The 18443-nt window shown below is 38.3% G+C and overlaps 1 protein-coding gene across 1 annotated transcript in view; it reads left to right on the top strand.

Moving 5' to 3' along the window:
- cntfr (ciliary neurotrophic factor receptor) overlaps positions 1-18443 on the top strand; it is a 291539-nt gene that overhangs the window by 98675 nt on the left and 174421 nt on the right. Inside the window, exon 3 of the mRNA XM_088319978.1 lies at positions 15157-15238. Within this exon, the coding sequence (XP_088176104.1) occupies positions 15157-15238 (82 nt within the window). The remainder of the gene's footprint in view (positions 1-15156; positions 15239-18443) is intronic.

Genomic DNA, 18443 nt, shown 5'->3' with positions numbered 1-18443 from the left:
TGAGGTTTCCTAGCGATTAGCGTTAGCATCCTTTTTCAAGTGGTTCTCTGCATTACGGTAATTACTATGTCATGACTGTGTTATTACTATGTTATTACAATGTTTTGACAGAAAATGACTAGATTTTGGCTTTTCGTGCGTTCCGAGTGGCTGCCCGGAATGATTTTAAAATTGGCAATTTCGAGAAATGGGTTAGCGTTAAAAAGAATGGCCTGGACTGCATTTTTTTTTTTTGGGTGCAGAAAAAAATGTTGTGGACATGTTTTATTGACTCTTTCACTGCTAAGTTTATAAAACATTAATCTTTTCTTCGATTTTGTTAAGGGAAGGTTCGTACGGGTGCTTGAAATCTTTAAATGTTTAAATTTTAATGTGTTTTCAAGGTTAGATGTCAGATTTTTGTGAGAAGTGCTTGAAATGGTTGCCATGTTTCCTGGCAGTCCGACTCTATCGACCACTCAATAAATGAAGATTCCATTTTGTTTATGTGCTTGAAAATGACGCTGACATACCTGCTCTGGTGGCTTGTTATTATGGCGTTGTCATGTCAAGTGTCAACACTCCCTACTGGTCTTATCCAAGGGGACAGCTCTATTTAGAAAACCGGCTTTTTTCGGCTCCTCAGGTTTTTTTGTTTTAAATGATATTTTATCAATAACAATACAAGTTTATGCCTTGAGTTATTTATTAATTGAATATGTTTTTACAAGGGGATCACAGAAAAACACAAAAAAATGAATTAAAATATTAAGATCTACAAAAATGGAAAATAAACACTGAACAGATTTAAAATCGAACAACCCAAAATCACTGAAAATGCAAAACAGTCAAATTAAAATTAAAAATAATAACTCTTCAGTGTTATACATAAATGATAAAATGTCCAAAAATGTTAACAATTTACATTTCATCAATATCATGAAAATGAGTCCAAATTTGGCTCATTTTTCCTTTTTATAAATACATTACTTTCTATTTTTGTCTTTTGTATTAACCTCAATGATCACTCATAGCCAAGCTGCACGTGCATTGTCCAGGCAGAATTCATATCAGTTTATAGCAGCCCATTGACACACGAGATGTCAAGAATCGGAACAGGATCAGGACCCAAACGTGTGACGTTCTCACACAAGCCTTTTATTTTACGGGAAATGGGGAGTCATGCACGTTAGGCAGCGGTCTGGCGTGACATGATAGGAATCCAGAGGCTGACGAAATCGATACCAATTGCCTGAGTTGATATCGGACAGATGGGGTCGATACCGGGCAGGACGGCACAGACAGGATAAAGAATGAAACAGGATATCGAAATAAAACAGGACAAACTAGACAGGAACGAACACTGGAGAGAATAAAAAAACAGGACAAAAATAGACGGGAACAAAACTGGAAACCGATATTAAACAGGACACAAAAAAACGGGAACCATACCGGGCAGGAAATGCCAACAGGAAACAGGACAGAGTCGAAACCCACGTCCTGCGGGGCAGAGGTTTGTTGACGGACTGACAAAGGAAGAGTGAGAGCACTGAGCTTAAATGGACGGAAGGTTAATCTGTCACGGGCGGGGCCAATTGGGCGCCATGGCAACCGTGACTGGAGGATTGTAGATCATAGATAACAGCTCAAAATAGCACAAAGTAACTTAAATTTGGCCCTAAAAGTGCTTGAGTGTGGCCATCAAAACGGTGTAAGAAGCTCACATGCTGAAAAGGTTATAGTGATAAGATTACGTTATGGGGGTGAGTAAATCCTTTCCATTTGGTCGTTTAGTCATTAGCTCACAGGTTGAAAAATTTTGAGCACCGAAATGTTCATCATCGTGACGTGAAGATCATTTTGCAAGTAGATCGCATTCTGAAATAGTTCAAGCAACAAGATTATATTTTGGTTTGAGGAAATCCTTCCCATTTGGTCGTTTATTAAGTAGCTCACAGGTTGAAAAATTCTGAGCACCGAAATGTTCATCATTGTGACGTGAAGATCATTTTGCAAGTAGATCGCATTCTGAAATAGTTCAAGCAACAAGATTATATTTTGGTTTGAGGAAATCCTTCCCATTTGGTCGTTTATTAAGTAGCTCACAGGTTGAAAAATTCTGAGCACCGAAATGTTCATCATTGTGACGTGAAGATCATTTTGCAAGTAGATCGCATTCTGAAATAGTTCAAGCAACAAGATTATATTTTGGGGCGAACTGATCCTTTCCATTAGGTCGTTTAGTCAGTAACTCACAGTTTGAAAAATTCTGAGCACTGAAATGTTCATCATTGTGATGTGAAGATCATTTTGCAAGTAGCTCACATGCTGAAAAAAAGTTATAGGGATAAGATTACTTCTGGGGGTGAGTAAATCCTTTCCATTTGGTCGATTAGTCAGTAGCTCACAGGTTGAAAAATTCTGAGCACCGAAATGTTCATCTTTGTGATGTGTAGATCATCTTCTAAGTAGATCGCATTCTGAAATAGAGCAACAAGAATATAATTTGGTCGTTTTGTGAGTAGCTCAGAGGTTGAAAAATTCTGAGCACCGAAATGTTCACCATTGTGGCGTGTAGATCATTTTGCAAGTAGCTCACATGCTGAAAAAGTTATAGTGATAAGATTACTTTTGGGAGTGAGTAAATCCTTTCCATTTGGTCGTTTAGTCAATAGCTCACAGGTTGAAAAATTCTGAGCACCGAAATGTTCATCATTGTGACGTGTAGATCATTTTGCAAGTTGATCGCATTCTGAAATAGTTCAGGCAACAAGATTATATTTTGGTTCGAGGAAATCCTCCCCATTTGGTCGTTTATTAAGTAGCTCACAGGTTGAAAAATTCTGAGCACCGAAATGTTCATCATTGTGATGTGAAGATCATTTTGCAAGTAGCTCACATGCTGAAAAAAAGTTATAGGGATAAGATTACTTTTGGGGGTGAGTAAATCCTTTCCATTTGGTCGATTAGTCAGTAGCTCACAGGTTGAAAAATTCTGAGCACCGAAATGTTCATCTTTGTGATGTGTAGATCATCTTCTAAGTAGATCGCATTCTGAAATAGAGCAACAAGAATATAATTTGGTCGTTTTGCGAGTAGCTCAGAGGTTGAAAAATTCTGAGCACCGAAATGTTCACCATTGTGGCGTGTAGATTATTTTGCAAGTAGCTCACATGCTGAAAAAGTTATAGTGATAAGATTACTTTTGGGAGTGAGTAAATCCTTTCCATTTGGTCGTTTAGTCAATAGCTCACAGGTTGAAAAATTCTGAGCACCGAAATGTCCATCATTGTGACGTGTAGATCATTTTGCAAGTTGATCGCATTCTGAAATAGTTCAAGCAACAAGATTATATTTTGGTTTGAGGAAATCCTTTCTATTTGGTCGTTTAGTCAATAGCTCACAGGTTGAAAAATTCTGAGCACCGAAATGTTCATCATTGTGACGTGTAGATCATTTTGCAAGTTGATCGCATTCTGAAATAGTTCAAGCAACAAGATTATATTTTGGTTCGAGGAAATCCTCCCCATTTGGTCGTTTATTAAGTAGCTCACAGGTTGAAAAATTCTAAGCACCGAAATGTTCATCATTGTGACGTGAAGATCATTTTGCAAGTAGCTGGCATGCTGAATACGTCTAATCACCCCCCCGTCATCATTTGTTTACCGGTACTTCTCGGTTATTCTTTTTATGATGACTTTTGATATTCTAGCCACTTTTTTCGCCTCAGGTTTTCTTTCCCTCCGACCTTGGACGCGCAACCGGTAGCTAGCGTGCGCGCCGGCTAAGCCGTGCCGGTATAACAGATTGCTCGGCTAATGAATATCGAAAGGACGCTCGCGCAGGTGCGTTTGTTTTTGTTTTTTTTTCCCGCGGACAACGGGGAAGAGAATGCTAATAGATCCGTCAAGAACCCGGGCCGGCCGACGTACACAATAGTCTGCCGGTTTGATTCTAATCGCCTCAAATTGGACCGCGAAAGACTCGAATGATAAAAGGCAGTCACCCAAAAAAAAAAGAAAATAAACGCCGCTTCCTTCTTTCAACAATCGAGCTGGCGGAGCCGATTTCGGCCGAGATTGCTGACCCTTGAAGGGAAGCCCTGGCTGAAGGAAATGGAACTTTATTTGTCGGGGGGCGTTCGGGGGGCGTTCGGGGGGCGTTCGGGGTCCCCCGTATACGTATGGCTACTCGTTGAGCCGATTCAGAAATGGAGAATTTTCCGAATTTGATCGATTCGATTCTGAAAAGTTGAAAAGTGGGGAACCTTTCGAGAGTGGGGTAGGGATGTGTCTGATATAGAGGATCTTTGAGGGCAGAGTATCATTTTTGGTATCGGTCTGAGATGCAAATTTGAAAACAGGATATTGTCATTGTCTTTCCTGTTTTACTGATATTATTTTATATCTAAAACTTCTCAAGAGTGGGGTATCGTTTTTGGTATCTAATATCGAGGAGTTCCATGTCTGGAGTATCGTTTTTGGTATCGGTCTGAGATGCAAATTTACGTGAGAATAGGATATTACCATTTTATTTCCTGTTATTTCATATCTAAGTCTTCACAAGAATGGGATATCGATATGGGTATCTAATATCAAGGAGTTTTATGTTTGGAGTATCGTTTTTGGTATCGGTCCGAGATGCAAGTTTATGTGAGAATAGGATATTGCCAAGGTATTTCCTGTTTTAAAGATGTTATTTCATATCTAAGTCTTCACAAGAGTGGGGTATCGATATTGGTATCTAATATTGAGGAGTTTTATGTCTGGAGTATTGTTTAGGGGTTCGGTGTCTTGCCCAAGGACACTTCGACGCCGGGAATCGAACCTGTGACCTTTTGATCCCAAGACGAGCGCTCTGCCTCCTGAGCTAAAAACAACATAAAACAAATAAATGTGGCTCTGATTGAGGACAATCATCGAATAAAATAAAACATCTCAAGCAGAAAACTTTCATTTTCCTCATGTTGGGGTTTTCGAGTTTTTTCTTGCCTTCATGTAGGTTTTAGATCAGGGGATGATGTCATAATAGTCCACAGGTGTCAAACAGGCGGCCTGCGGGCCAGCTCAGGCCCGCTAAGGGATTGAATCCGGCTCGCGAGACAACACTCAGAGAAGTGCAAGAGAAAAACAGACTGCAGGTTGAAATATGTCAAAGCCAGGTGCCTCGAACAAAGACACTGTGCTTGTATTTCATTTTCTCTCTCTCCCTCTCTCTTTCTTTTCCACCCCTTTTCTCCCACTCTCTGTCTTTGTCTCTTTCACTCTCTGTGTCTCTCTTTTTCTCTTCCTTTGTTGCTCTTTGTCTCTTTCACTCTCTGTGTCTCTTTTTCTCTTCCTTTGTTGCTTTTTGTCTCTTTCTCTCTCTGTGTCTTTTAACCTCTTTTGCGCTAACTTCCTTTTTTCCTTTTCTCTCTTTTTTCTTTCTCTCTTCCTACCCTTTGCGCTTTCTTTTCTCGTTTCTCTCCTTCTGCCATTCTATTTCGCTTTGGATTTCTTTTTTTCTCTCTCCCTTTCTTTTCCCCCTCTCACCACTTTTTCGCTTTTGTTTCTCACGCTCTTTTTTTTTTCTTTGTCCCGCCCTCTCTCCTTTTCCCTCCCTCTTTCTCTTATTTCTTTATCTCTCTTTTTCTTTCTCTTTAATCTACTCGTCCGGCCCCTAACAGAATGTTTGTTCTATCGTGTGGCCCCCGAGTTAAAATGAGTTTGACACCCCTGTAATAGTCTGTAGTTTGCAACAGTCTTTGGTCTGTGCAGCCCTTTGAGACTCCTTGAGATTAAGGGCCAAACAAATAAACATGACTTGACTTGAGGTTTTTGAGATTTTCCCTGCCCTCATGTAGGTTTTAGATCAGGGGATGCTGTCATAATAGTCTGTAGTTTGCAATAATCGGTGGTCTGTGCAGCCCTTTGAGACTCTTTGTGATTAAGGGTGTCACAAATAAACTTGACTTGACTCGACTACACTTTAAGTCCAATTTTTTGTCAAAATGTCACTCGTTTTTCCTATTTGTTTTTGGCCTGAAACGATCACGCGGCGGGCAGCGATCGGCCCCCGGGCCACGGGTTCGAGAAGGCCGATACAGGGAGCGTTCCCGGGGAAAGCGGTCCTTTCTGCTTCTGATTATCTCCCTGTAAAAACACTTCTGTTGGGAACATGGCAGCCCGTACATCACGGTCTCCGGCGGAGCCAGCACCTACGCACACAAACACGCCGCCCGGCTCCCGGAGAGACCCCCCCTCACCCCCCCTCCTCAAAAAAGGGGAGCCGACACCCATCATTCAAAGCCTTAAGAATGCCGCACATCCGCGCAGCCGTTCGGGCGGGACCGGTGTTTTCTTTGCTTTGATCCACTTAACTGGTTCAGAGGTGAGAGGGATGGCTGGAGGTAAGGCCTGCCTTGTTTTTCCACCTCCTTTTTTTTTTTTTTCTTCTAACCGGCTAAATCTGCGGCAAGGAGGTCCAGATGGCCGCCCCCGGACACAAAAACGCTCTCACATGCGGGAGGACGGCCTACTCGCACGCTCCGATGAGAAACGTGTAGAAGAAGGATATAGTAATAACACAGTAATAACATAGTAATTACATAGTAATAACATAATGTGTACTTGTATTTTAATTTTTATAACCTTTGTTGACTATTTGGATGGGTGAGGACATAAAATGCTAAAACTTGCAAGAGAAAAGCCTATTAGCACGCTCCGATGAGAAGAAAATAGTAAAAGGACTTACTACTTAGTAATAACATAGTAATTACTTAATATTTACATAATGTATACTTGTTTTTTAATTCTTATAACCTTTGTTGAGGGGCAGCACAGCGGCGCAGTGGTTAGCGCATGTGCGGCACAGTTCATGTCATGGGAACCTCCTGCGTGGGTTCAAGTCCAGCTCCAGACTTACTGTGCGGAGTTTGTATGTTCTCCCCGTGCTTGCGTGGGTTTCCTCCGGGCACTCCGGTTTCCTCCCACGTTCCAAAAACATGCATTTCAGGTGAATTGGCCGGTCCAAATTGTCCCTAGGTGTGAATGAGCGAGTGAGTTGTCTGTCCCTGTGTCTCCTGCGATTGGCTGGCAACCAGTTCAGGGTGTCCCCTGCCCACTGCCCGGAGATGGCTGGGATGGCAACCCAAATGAGGATAAGTGGTACGGCTAATGAGATGAGACAACCTTTGTTGACTATTTGGAAGGGTGAGGACATAAATAATAAAACAAGCAGGAGAAAAGCCTACTAGCACGCTCTGATGAGAATAAAATAGAAAAAGGACAGTAGTAATAACACAGTAGTAACAAAGTAATAACATAGTAATAATATGATATCCTGTATACTATTTTCATTTTGTTTTTGTTGACTACTTGGATGGGTGAGGACATCAAATACTATCTCAAGCAAGAAAATGACGTACGAGCATGATCAGATGAGGCTGGTTGTTGTAACAACATGGTAATAACATAGTAATAACATGATACAGTGTATACTTTTTTATTATAACCCTGTATCTGTGTTCTTTGTTGACTACTTGGATGGGTTAGGACATCAAATACTAAAACATGCAAGAGAACAGCCTACTAGCACGCTCCGATAAGGAGAAAATAGAGAAAGGACTTACAGTAGTAATGACACAGTAATAACACAGTAATAACACAGTAATAACATGATATCCTGTATACTCCTTCATGATTGTGTTTTTTTGTTGTCTACTAGGATGGGTGAGGACATCAAATACTCTCTCAAGCAAGAAAATGACATACTAGCATGCTCAGATGAGGCAGGTTGTCGTAACAACATGCCAATAACATAGTAATAACATGATACTTTTTTATTATAACCTTGTATCTTTGTTCATTGTTGACTATTTGGATGGGTGAGGACATCAAATACTAAAACTTGCAAGAGAAAAAGCCTATTTGCGCGCTCCCATGAGTAGAAAATAGAGAAAGGACATACAGTAGTAATAACATGGTAATAACCCGATGATAACAAAACAAAAACTAATACAATAAAACAATAGTAACAACATGATGCCCTACATACTTTTTTCATGATAACATCTTTGTTATTTGTTGACTTCTTGAAGACATCAAATACTCTCTCAAGCAAGAAAACGGCCGACTAGCATGCTCAGATGAATAGGCTGTAGTAATAACATGCTAATAACTTAGTAATAGCATGATACTGTGTACATGTTTTTATTATTACCTTGTATCTTTGTTCTTTGTTGACTATTTGGATGGGTGAGGACATCAAATGCTGAAACATGCAAGAAAATGACGGACTAGCATGCTCAGATGAGGCAGGTTGTAGTAATAACTTGGTAATAGTATGATAATAACGTAGTAATTATGATACCCAGTATACTTTTTTATTATTACATTAAATCTTTTTTTTTTTTTCTACTTGTATGAGTGAGGACACACAATGCTAAAACATGCAAGAAAATGACTCCTAGTATCCTCAGATAACAAAATAAAATGGCAGATGGATAGATAGATAGATACTTTGTTCATCCCCGAAGGGAACGCCGTAATACAGTGGGACCTCGCTACTTCGCGGTTCCACGTTAAAATAATTTCAATTAAAAAAAATATATATTTTATTATTATTATTTTTTTCTAAGCTTTTTTGAAGGGGCGTCGCTACTTCGCGGATTTTTACTTTTCGCGGGTGGTTTTGGTCCCCATTAACCGGGATAACCGAGGGATTACTGTATCATAGTAATAACGTAGTAATAACTCGACTGTACCCTTGTTCTCTTTTGCGTTCTTGGCTGGATGGTGACATAAAACGCTCTCATTTGTACAAATACACGCATTATAATCCATGAATAAATGAAAATGAATGAAAAAAAAAACATATACATATATATATATATATATATATATAATAACTTAATAATTAGCATGCATCTCATCTCATCTCATCAGCTGCACCGCTTATCCTCAGTAGGGTCGCGGGGATGCTGGAGCCCATCCCAGAAATCATCGGGCAGTGGGCAGGGGACACCCTGGACTGGTTGCCAGCCAATCGCAGGGCACACAGGGACAGACAACTCACTCGCTCAGTCACACCTAGGGACAATTTGGACCGGCCAATTCACCTGAAATGAATGTTTTTGGAATGTGGGAGGAAACCGGAGTGCCCAGACAAAACCCACGCAAGCACGGGGAGAACATACAAACTCCGCACAGTAAGGCCGGGAGCTGGATTTGAACCCACTCAGGAGGTTCCCACGACCTCAGAACTGTGCCGCACACGCGCTAACCACTGCGCCGTGGTGCTGCCCTTAGCATGCATTGTCGATATTATTTTTAAAATGCAAGTTACGTTTTAAACACCTTATTTAGATTTCATTTTTTCTTGTTTTTCAAATATAATCACACTACTTGAAAATATTTCATATTTATCCTAATATTCTTCCTTTATTGTATTTTTATCTTTTAAGTCTTTTAATGACATGTTTATCAACAAGTGCCAAGTCTTATCTGATTGTAAACAACGTACACCCTTTTGTTATCAAAGACTATAAGCACAATTCTAAATCTGGTTAAAAATACTGTATTGTAATAACATACTTTACTTAACCACCTTTTTTTTTTTAACCAAAATACGAAGTGAAAGTTATAAACATTTTATACAATATATTACCGTCGTCTATTAGCGTATTTGTGCAATGGTCAAAAAAATATCTCGGAGCAAAATGATTGAATGCGAGGGAAATTCAACCCGGGTCGCAAATGACATACGAAAAGGCATCAGACTTGATCTCATTGTCGCACCATTTCTATTCACAGTACCAGAGACACATTTTAGAGTACCGGTAAATCATCCGGAAATAAAGGCAAAAAAAACACAAGGGAAACAACTCTTTCGTGTATCTGACGATAAATCGGACTTTGAAGGACGATAAATGAAATAGCTAGTAACTGTAACTATTTACTCTTTTTCAGTAACGCACAAATAGGGCTGATTTGATGTATCCCCGGCCTGTTTTTTTTTAAATCCCCCGGCCGGCAGCCTAAAATCCACATTACGAATCCAATCACCTTCGTCTCTGACCCCTAAGTCTAGCCCCCTCCGGAGGTGGGAAAGAAAAATTCAACTGCGGCCTAAGGGCGATCTTTTTCACAGCTGGTGTAATTCTAATAAACAGCCTGTTGCTTTTAGGACCTCTAATACTTCCTGGTTCCCACAATGCAATGCTTTGCTGCTCGGCGGCATTCATTTCCTCATCAATCATGTCGCGGGTTAGAAAAGCGTAGATTGCTAAAAGACGCTGACCTTTTTGCTAGCGACGTTGGCGCAGTAATGGGTTGCTAAAAACGGTTGATCGTATCTGGCTAGCTCGCCGCGTTGTCATCAGATAACGCCGACTTGGATCCGAGTCATACGTTTGTATTTACTCCGTTTACGTGCAAAACGGCGAGGAAAAAAAAACACAGACTAAACGGCGTCGTGGTTAGAGTGTCGTGAAAAAGTATTTTTTACCGATTTGTTACTCGCAAAGGTTTCGGATCATCGAACCGATTTCAGTATCGCACAGAGACGATCCAAGGAAATACGAAACGCAGTTTGTGTCACGGTTGTCCCGCCTGTTTGGCACCGGCTGCAGCTCGTTGCCTGATTGGCTTCCCTCCTATTTAAGCTCAGTGCTCTGACTCACCCTTTGTCACTCCGTCAACAAACCTCTGCACCCGCAAGACGTGTGTTTTTACTCTGTCCGGTATTCTGCTTGTGAATCCTGTCTGGTATAGATCCCGTCTATCTTGTCTTGTTTGATATCTGACTCCAGTCCCCAGTGTCTGGTATCAATCCCGTCTGTCTCGTCCTATTTGATATCTGACTACATTCCCCCTGGTATCGATCCCGTCTGTCTAGTTGTGTCTGATATCTTGCTACAGTCTCCAGTATCCAGTATCGATTTCGCCTGTCTCATCCTGTCTGATATTTTGCGCCAGTGTCCAGTATCCGGTATCGATCCCGCCTGTCTCATCCTGTCTGATATCTGACTGGAGTCCCCAGTATCTGGTATTGATCCCATCTGTATCATCCAGTCTTATATATAACTCCAGTCCCCAGTATCCGGTATCGATCCCGTCTGTCTCATCCTGTCCGATATATTGCGCCAGTCTCCAGTATCCGGTATCGATCCTGTCTGTCTCGTCCTGTCTGATATCTGACTCCAGTCCCCAGTGTCTGGTATCCATCCTGTCTGTCTCACCCTGTCTGATATCTTGCGCCAGTCTCCATTATTGATCCCGCCTGTCTCATCCTGTCCGATATATTGCGCCAGTCTCCAGTATCCGGTATCGATCCTGTCTGTCTTGTCCTGTCTGATATCTGACTACAGTCCCCAGTGTCTGGTATCCATCCTGTCTGTCTCACCCTGTCTGATATCTTGCGCCAGTCTCCAGTATTGATCCCGCCTGTCTCATCCTGTCCGATATCTTGCTACAGTCTCCAGTATTTGGTATCGATTCCACCTTTCTCATCCTGTCCGATATCTTGCGCCAGTCTCCAGTATCCGGTATCGACCCCGCCTGTCTCATCCTATCCGATATCTCGCTGCAGTCTCCAGTATCCTGTATCGATCCCGTCTGTCTCCTCCTGTCCGGTATTTATCCCGCCTGTCCGGTATCTGCTCGTGTATCTGTTACCGGACAGGGCGGGACACCCAGGATCGATATTGACCCAGTCTGTTTGGTATCTGCACGTGTATCCGGTATCGATCCTGTTTGTCCCGTAATTCTCTTATTTTGCAATGTTTTTCAATTTTATAAAGAAATCAAATGCTCGCTAAGATGATCGTTTTTGATCAAATAATAATAGAAATCTGAAAATGAGAGAATCGTGTTCATTTTAAGGTTTGCTTCAATTATTTAACTAAAAAATAAATGAAAAAAACAATGAAATACAAGAAAAGTAATATGTAAAGTGAGCCATATTGCATTTTATTCAAAGAAAAAAAATGTATAAATTACCTAAAATGAGTGTCACGGTTGCCATGGCGCCCAATTGGCCCCCACCGTGTTGCGCCAGCTTCTGTCACGGTTGCCATGGCGCCCAGTTGGCCCCGCCCGTGAGCGCCAGCTGAAGTTTGTTGACTGATTGGCTCTCTGTTAGTATTTAAACTCTGTCCTGTCGGTCCCCTTTTGTCGGTCCGTCTGCGAATCTCTGTTTTTACACGGCAAGCTCTTTTTCGCCTGGCCTGTTTTTTGCTCCTGTATGTCTCCCGTTACGATCTGTCATCATTTTAACCCGGGGGCCACACGATAGAACAAACATTCTGTCGGGGGCCAGACTAGTAGATTAAAGAGAAAGAAAAAGAGAGATAAAGAAATAAGAGAAAGAGGGAGGGAAAAGGAGAGAGGGCGGGATAAAGAAAAAAAAAAGGGACAGAGGAAGAGAGCGTGAGAAACAAAAGAGATAAAAAGAGAAGTCGTGAGAGAGGGGGAAAGAAAGGGAGAGGAAGAAAGAAATCCAAAGCGAAATAGAAAGACAAGGAGAGAAAAGAGAAAAGAAAGTGTGAAGGGTAGGAAGAGAGAAAGAGAAAAGCGAGAAAAGGAAAAAAGGAAGTTAGAGCCAAAGAAGACAGAGCGAGAAAGAAAAAAAGAGCAACAAAGGAAGAGAAAAAGAGAAACAGAGAGTGAAAGAGACAGAGACAGAATGGAAGAAAAGGGGTGGAAAGGAAAGAGAGAGAGAGATAAATAAATACAAGTACAGTGTCTTTGTTGGAGGCACCTAGCTTTGGCAACATCAAGTTGACATATTTCAAACTGCAGCTTGTTTTTCTCTTGTGCTTCTCTGAGTGTTGGATTCGATCCCTTAGCAGGCCCGATCTGGCCCGCGGGCCGCCTGTTTGACACCCGTTAATTAAAACAATAGTTAAAAAACAGAAGTGGTACTCAAATTGATACCTATCGTCTTTTTGATTTTTTTAACTTGGCTCAGAAATGAATCATTCATTAGGAAATGACTTTCAAAATAAAACGGATCTTATTTTTATAAAGAAAACAATCATAAACGTAAAAATGGAGACCATGCCCATACCGACTCCCCCGGCCACGTGCTTGTTATAAACACGTCCGATTCGATGTGGTTATTTTTTCAATGGCTCCGAGCTTTTTAGTCCACTTCCTAAATCAATTCTTTGTTTTTGGGAGAAGCCAGTCATGTGGAATTCTGGGAAAAAAAAAGAAAAGGGCTTCTATCTAGGCAAACATAGCCGAGCCCACCTAGCGTCTCTCCCTGCCGGCTTTCCAATTTAAATGCAAATGATTCCCCAATCCTTCCCGGCCAAGACTGTGCCGTCGAAATCATTTGATGCCCTTATGAATTATCAATTTTAATTAGGAGAAAAAAAAGAACCTGCCCATTCAGCCTTTTTGCTTTCAATTAGGAAGGAATAAATACATGTGCGACGAGTGGGTGGGCGGGGCTTCCGGGGTAGGAGGGCGGGGCTTTGGATGCTTCGAAAACGGATTGTTGTCAGATGATGTAATAACACTGGAGTTTTCGACACACACATAGCATTTCTGTTTGTCGTGAGAATGTATTTTGATTTTTCTATAGAGGAATTAGTGCAACTTGGTCGTGTCTCCTCTTTACCTCTTCTCAATGTCTGTGAGGCACTGGAGAGACAAGATAATCAATTACTTGGTGACATGCTATAACCTTCAGTCAGCTGACAATATTTGTTAAAAATAATCGAAGCATTTAATTTTTTCTATGAAATAGTAGTGCAACTTGGTCGTGTCTCCTCTTTACCTCTTCTCGCTGTGTGTGAGGAACTGAAGAGACAATATAATTAATCACTTTATGGCATGCTATAACATTTAATCAGCTGACAATATTTGTTAGAAATAATCGAGACATATCAGTTTTTCTATCGAATAGTCGTGCAACTTGGTCATGTCTTCTCTCTACCTCTTCTTAATGGCCTCTTCTTATCTATCTAGACATCTAGACATCTATCTAGACATCTATCTATCTAGACATCTATCTATCTAGACATTTAGACATCTATATATCCAGACATCTATCTATCTCTAGACATCTATCTATCTCCAGACATCTATCTATCTATCTCTAGACATCTATCTATCTATCTATCTATCTATCTATCTATCTATCTATCTATCTATCTCTAGACATGTATCTATCTATCTAGACATCTAGACATCTATCTATCTATACATCTATCTATCTACATATACATCTATATATCTATCTATACATCTATCTATCTATCTAGACATCTATCTAGACATCTATCTAGACATCTAACTATCTGTCTCTAGACATCTATCTATCTATCTATCTTCAGACATCTATCTATCTATCTATCTCTAGACATGTATCTAGACATCTATCTATCTAGACATCTAGACATCTATCTATCTAGACATTTAGACATCTATATATCCAGACACCTATCTATCTATCTATCTATTTTTAGACATCTATCTATCTATCTATCTCTAGACATGTATCTATCTCTAGACATGTATCTATCTATCTAGACATCTATCTATCTAGATATCTATCTATCTATCTAGACATCTATCTAGACATCTATCTATCTATCTAGACATCTATCTGTCTCTAGACATCTATCTATCTATCTATCTCTAGACATGTATCTATCTATCTATCTCTAGACATCTATTTAGACATCTAGACATCTATCTATTTATCTAGACATCCATCTATCTATCTAGACATCTATACATCTATCTGTCTAGATATCTATCTATCTATCTATCTAGACATCTGTCTATCCATCTAGACATCTAGACACCTATCTAGACATCGATCTATATGTATCTATCTATCTATCTGTCATGTTTTTTGCAGTAGACAGAAAACTGACACACAAATCAGCAACATTCCTATAAGTAGTTCTTTGTTGACTATAATTTATGACATTTGAAACCATTTTCTGTTCTCTTTGTTTTGGGTGCACTGTCCCTTTAAGAGCCCATCCCTAAGAGGATGCACCCACGAGTCCGACCGACACGCAACAAGGAAAACAAAAACAAAAAAAAAAAGAAGGATGCGATTCCAAGAAAGTCTCAGCCGATAGAGAGGAATAAGGGGAGGGAGGCGAATAGCAGTGAGAAGGGGGGAGTCCTGTCCGCGACTGATGATTTCTTTTCCTTTTTTTTGCTTCCCGTGCAGATGGCCAACCTCGTGACGTCTTTCTGCTGCGTGGTCCTAGCCGCCGTGGTGGTCGCCTACGCTCAGAGACGCAGTCAGCTCGGTGAGTTTCACCACTTTCCAATATTTTATGATTCTTACGTCTTTACCGTAGTTTTTTTAGCACTTAATAAGCCGGTAGACGCCGCTATCGGTGTGTGAGTGTGTGTGTGAATGGGTATGTGTGAAATATGTTGTAAAGCACTTGGGGAGGTGACTTGAAAATACAGTGCATTTATCATTTGTGTAGTATTTCTGCAGTTGGATTTGTTTTGTAGTACTTGTTTTGTACTTGTACTTGTTTTTTAATTATTGGTGTACGATTTCTGCAGTATTACTTCTGTAGTATTTCCATAGTATATCAGGTTTTGGTAGTATTTTGACTGTAATATTTCTGTAGTAGTATTTTTGTTGTATTTCTGTTATAATATTTTTGAAGTCGTTTTTTGTATCATAGTACTACTCTAGTAATATTTTGTTAGTATTTCTGTAGTATTTTTGCAATATTAATGTTTTTTTGTGTGTGTGTTTTCATTTGTAGTTTATATGTAGTATTTTGACTGTAATATTTTTGTAGTAGTATTTCTGTTATACTAATTCTGTCGTAGCATTTTTGTAATATAGTAATACTCCAGTGATATTTTTTTGTAGTATTTCTGCAGTTGGATTTGTGTAGTACTACTGTAGTCTTGTTTTTTTAATTATTAGTGTACGATTTCTGCAGTATTATTTCTGTAGTATTTCCATAGTATATTAGTTGTCGACTCTTTATAGTATAGCTTTGATATGTTGTAGATGTATTTTTTGTAATATTTCAAATGTAGCATTTTTCTAGTAGTATTTGTGTAGTAGTATATCTGTAATATTTTGTAGTATTCTGATTGTATTATAGTAATACTCCAGTGATATTTTTTTGTAGTATTTCTGCAGTTGGATTTGTGTGGTACTACTGTCGTCTTGTTTTTGTATTATTTGTGTACTATTTCTGCAGTAGTGTTTTGTAGTATTTCTGTTGGAGTACTTTGTATTATTTCTGTAGTATTTTCATAGTATCTCCGTTGCAGAATGTTTATAGTATATCTTAATTTTTTTAGTATTTCAAATGTAGTATTTTTCTAGTGGTAGTAGTATATCTGTAATATTTTGTAGTATTTCGATAGTAGTATTTATACATTAAGTATTTATGTTATGTTAATTTAGTTGTATTTTTGTAATGTTTTGGCTGTCATATTTCTGTAGTAGTACTTTTGTTATAATATTTATGTAGTCACATTTTGGTATCATAGTATTACTTTAGTAATATTTTTGTAGTATTTTTGCAATATTAATGTGTTTTTTTTTGTGTGTTTTTTTTATTTGTACATTATTTGTAGTATTTTTGTAGTAGTATTTCTGTTATACTATTTCTGTCGTAGCATTTTTGTTTTATAGTAATACTCCAGTGATATTTTTTGTAGTATTTCTGCAGTTGGATTTGTGTATTTATTTCGTAGTACTACTGTAGTCTTGTTTTTTAATTATTCGTGTACGATTTCTGCAGTATTATTTCTGTAGTATTTCCATAGTATATCAGTTGTCGACTCTTTATAGTATAGCTTTGATATGTTGTAGATGTATTTTTTGTAGTATTTCAATTGTAGCATTTCTTTAGTAGTATTGTTGTAGTAGTACATCCGTAATATTTTGTAGTATTTCCAAAGTAGTATTTTTGCATGAGGTATTTTTGCAATATTATTTTGGCTGATTTTTTGGTAGTATTTTGGCTGTAATATTTCTGTAGTGGTATTTTTGTTGTATATCTGTTATAATATTTATGAAGTAGTTTTCCGTATCATAGTACCACTCCAGTAATATTTGTTTAGTATTTCTGTAGTATTTTTGCAATATTAATGTTTTTTTTTGTGTGTGTTTTTTTTGTAGTTTATTTGTAGTATTTTGGCTGTAATATTTTTGTAGTAGTATTTCTGTTATACTATTTCTGTCGTAGCATTTTTGTATTATAGTAATACTCCAGTGATATTTTTTTGTAGTATTTCTGCAGTTGGATTTGTGTGGTACTACTGTCGTCTTGTTTTTGTATTATTTGTGTACTATTTCTGCAGTAGTGATTTGTAGTATTTCTATTGGAGTACTTTGTATTATTTCTGAAGTATTTTCGTTGTATCTCCGTTGCGGAATGTTTATAGTATATCTTAATTTTTTTGTAGTATTTCAAATTTAGTATTTTTCTAGTAGTATTTGTGTAGTAGTATATCTGTAATATTTTGTAGTATTTTGATAGTAGTTTTTTCATTAAGTATTTTTGTCATGTTAATTTAGTTGTATTTTTGTAATATTTTGGCTGTAACATTTCTGTAGTAGTACTTTTGTTATAGTATTTATGCAGTCACATTTTGGTATCATAGTATTACTTTAGTAATATTTTTGTAGTATTTCTCTAGTATTTTTGCAATATTAATGTGTGTTTTTTGTGTGTTTTTTTATTTGTAGTTTATTTGTAGTATTTTTCTAGTAGTATTTCTGTTATACTATTTCTGTCGTAGCATTTTTGTATAATAGTAATACTCCAGTGATATTTTTTGTAGTATTTCTGCAGTTGGATTTGTGTAGTACTACTGTCGTCTTGTTTTTGTATTATTTGTGTACTATTTCTGCAGTAGTGTTTTGTAGTATTTCTATTGGAGTACTTTGAATTATTTCTATAGTATTTTCGTAGTATCTCCGTTGCAGAATGTTTATAGTATATCTTAATTTTTTTGTAGTATTTTAAATGTAGTATTTTTCTAGTGGTATTTGTGTAGTAGTATATCTGTAATATTTTGTAGTATTTTGATAGTAGTATTTTTTCATAAAGTATTTTGTCATGTTAATTTAGTTGTATTTTTGTAATATTTTGGCTGTAATATTTCTGTAGTAGTACTTTTGTTATAATATTTATGTAGTCACATTTTGGTATCATAGTATTACTTTAGTCATATTTTTGTAGTATTTTTGCAATATTAATGTGTTTTTTTGTGTGTTTTTTTATCTGTAGTTTTTTTGTAGCATTTTTGTAGTAGTATTTCTGTTATACTATTTCTGTCGTAGCATTTTTGTATTATAGTAATACTCCAGTGATATTTTTTGTAGTATTTCTGCAGTTGGATTTGTGTAGTACTACTGTCGTCTTGTTTTTGTATTATTTGTGTACTATTTCTGGAGTACTCCTCCTTGATCTGCTACCTTATCGTGGTGGAGGAGTTTGTGTGTCCCAATGATCCTAGGAGCTA

The sequence above is a fragment of the Urocampus carinirostris genome, chromosome 16 (assembly GCF_059441175.1).
Source record: "Urocampus carinirostris isolate Australia breed hairy pipefish chromosome 16, RoL_Ucar_1.0, whole genome shotgun sequence".
In the NCBI taxonomy this organism is placed as follows: Eukaryota; Metazoa; Chordata; class Actinopteri; order Syngnathiformes; family Syngnathidae; genus Urocampus; species Urocampus carinirostris.
The sequence above is the reverse complement of the archived record's forward strand: the minus strand, read 5'-3'. Positions and strand labels throughout refer to the sequence as shown.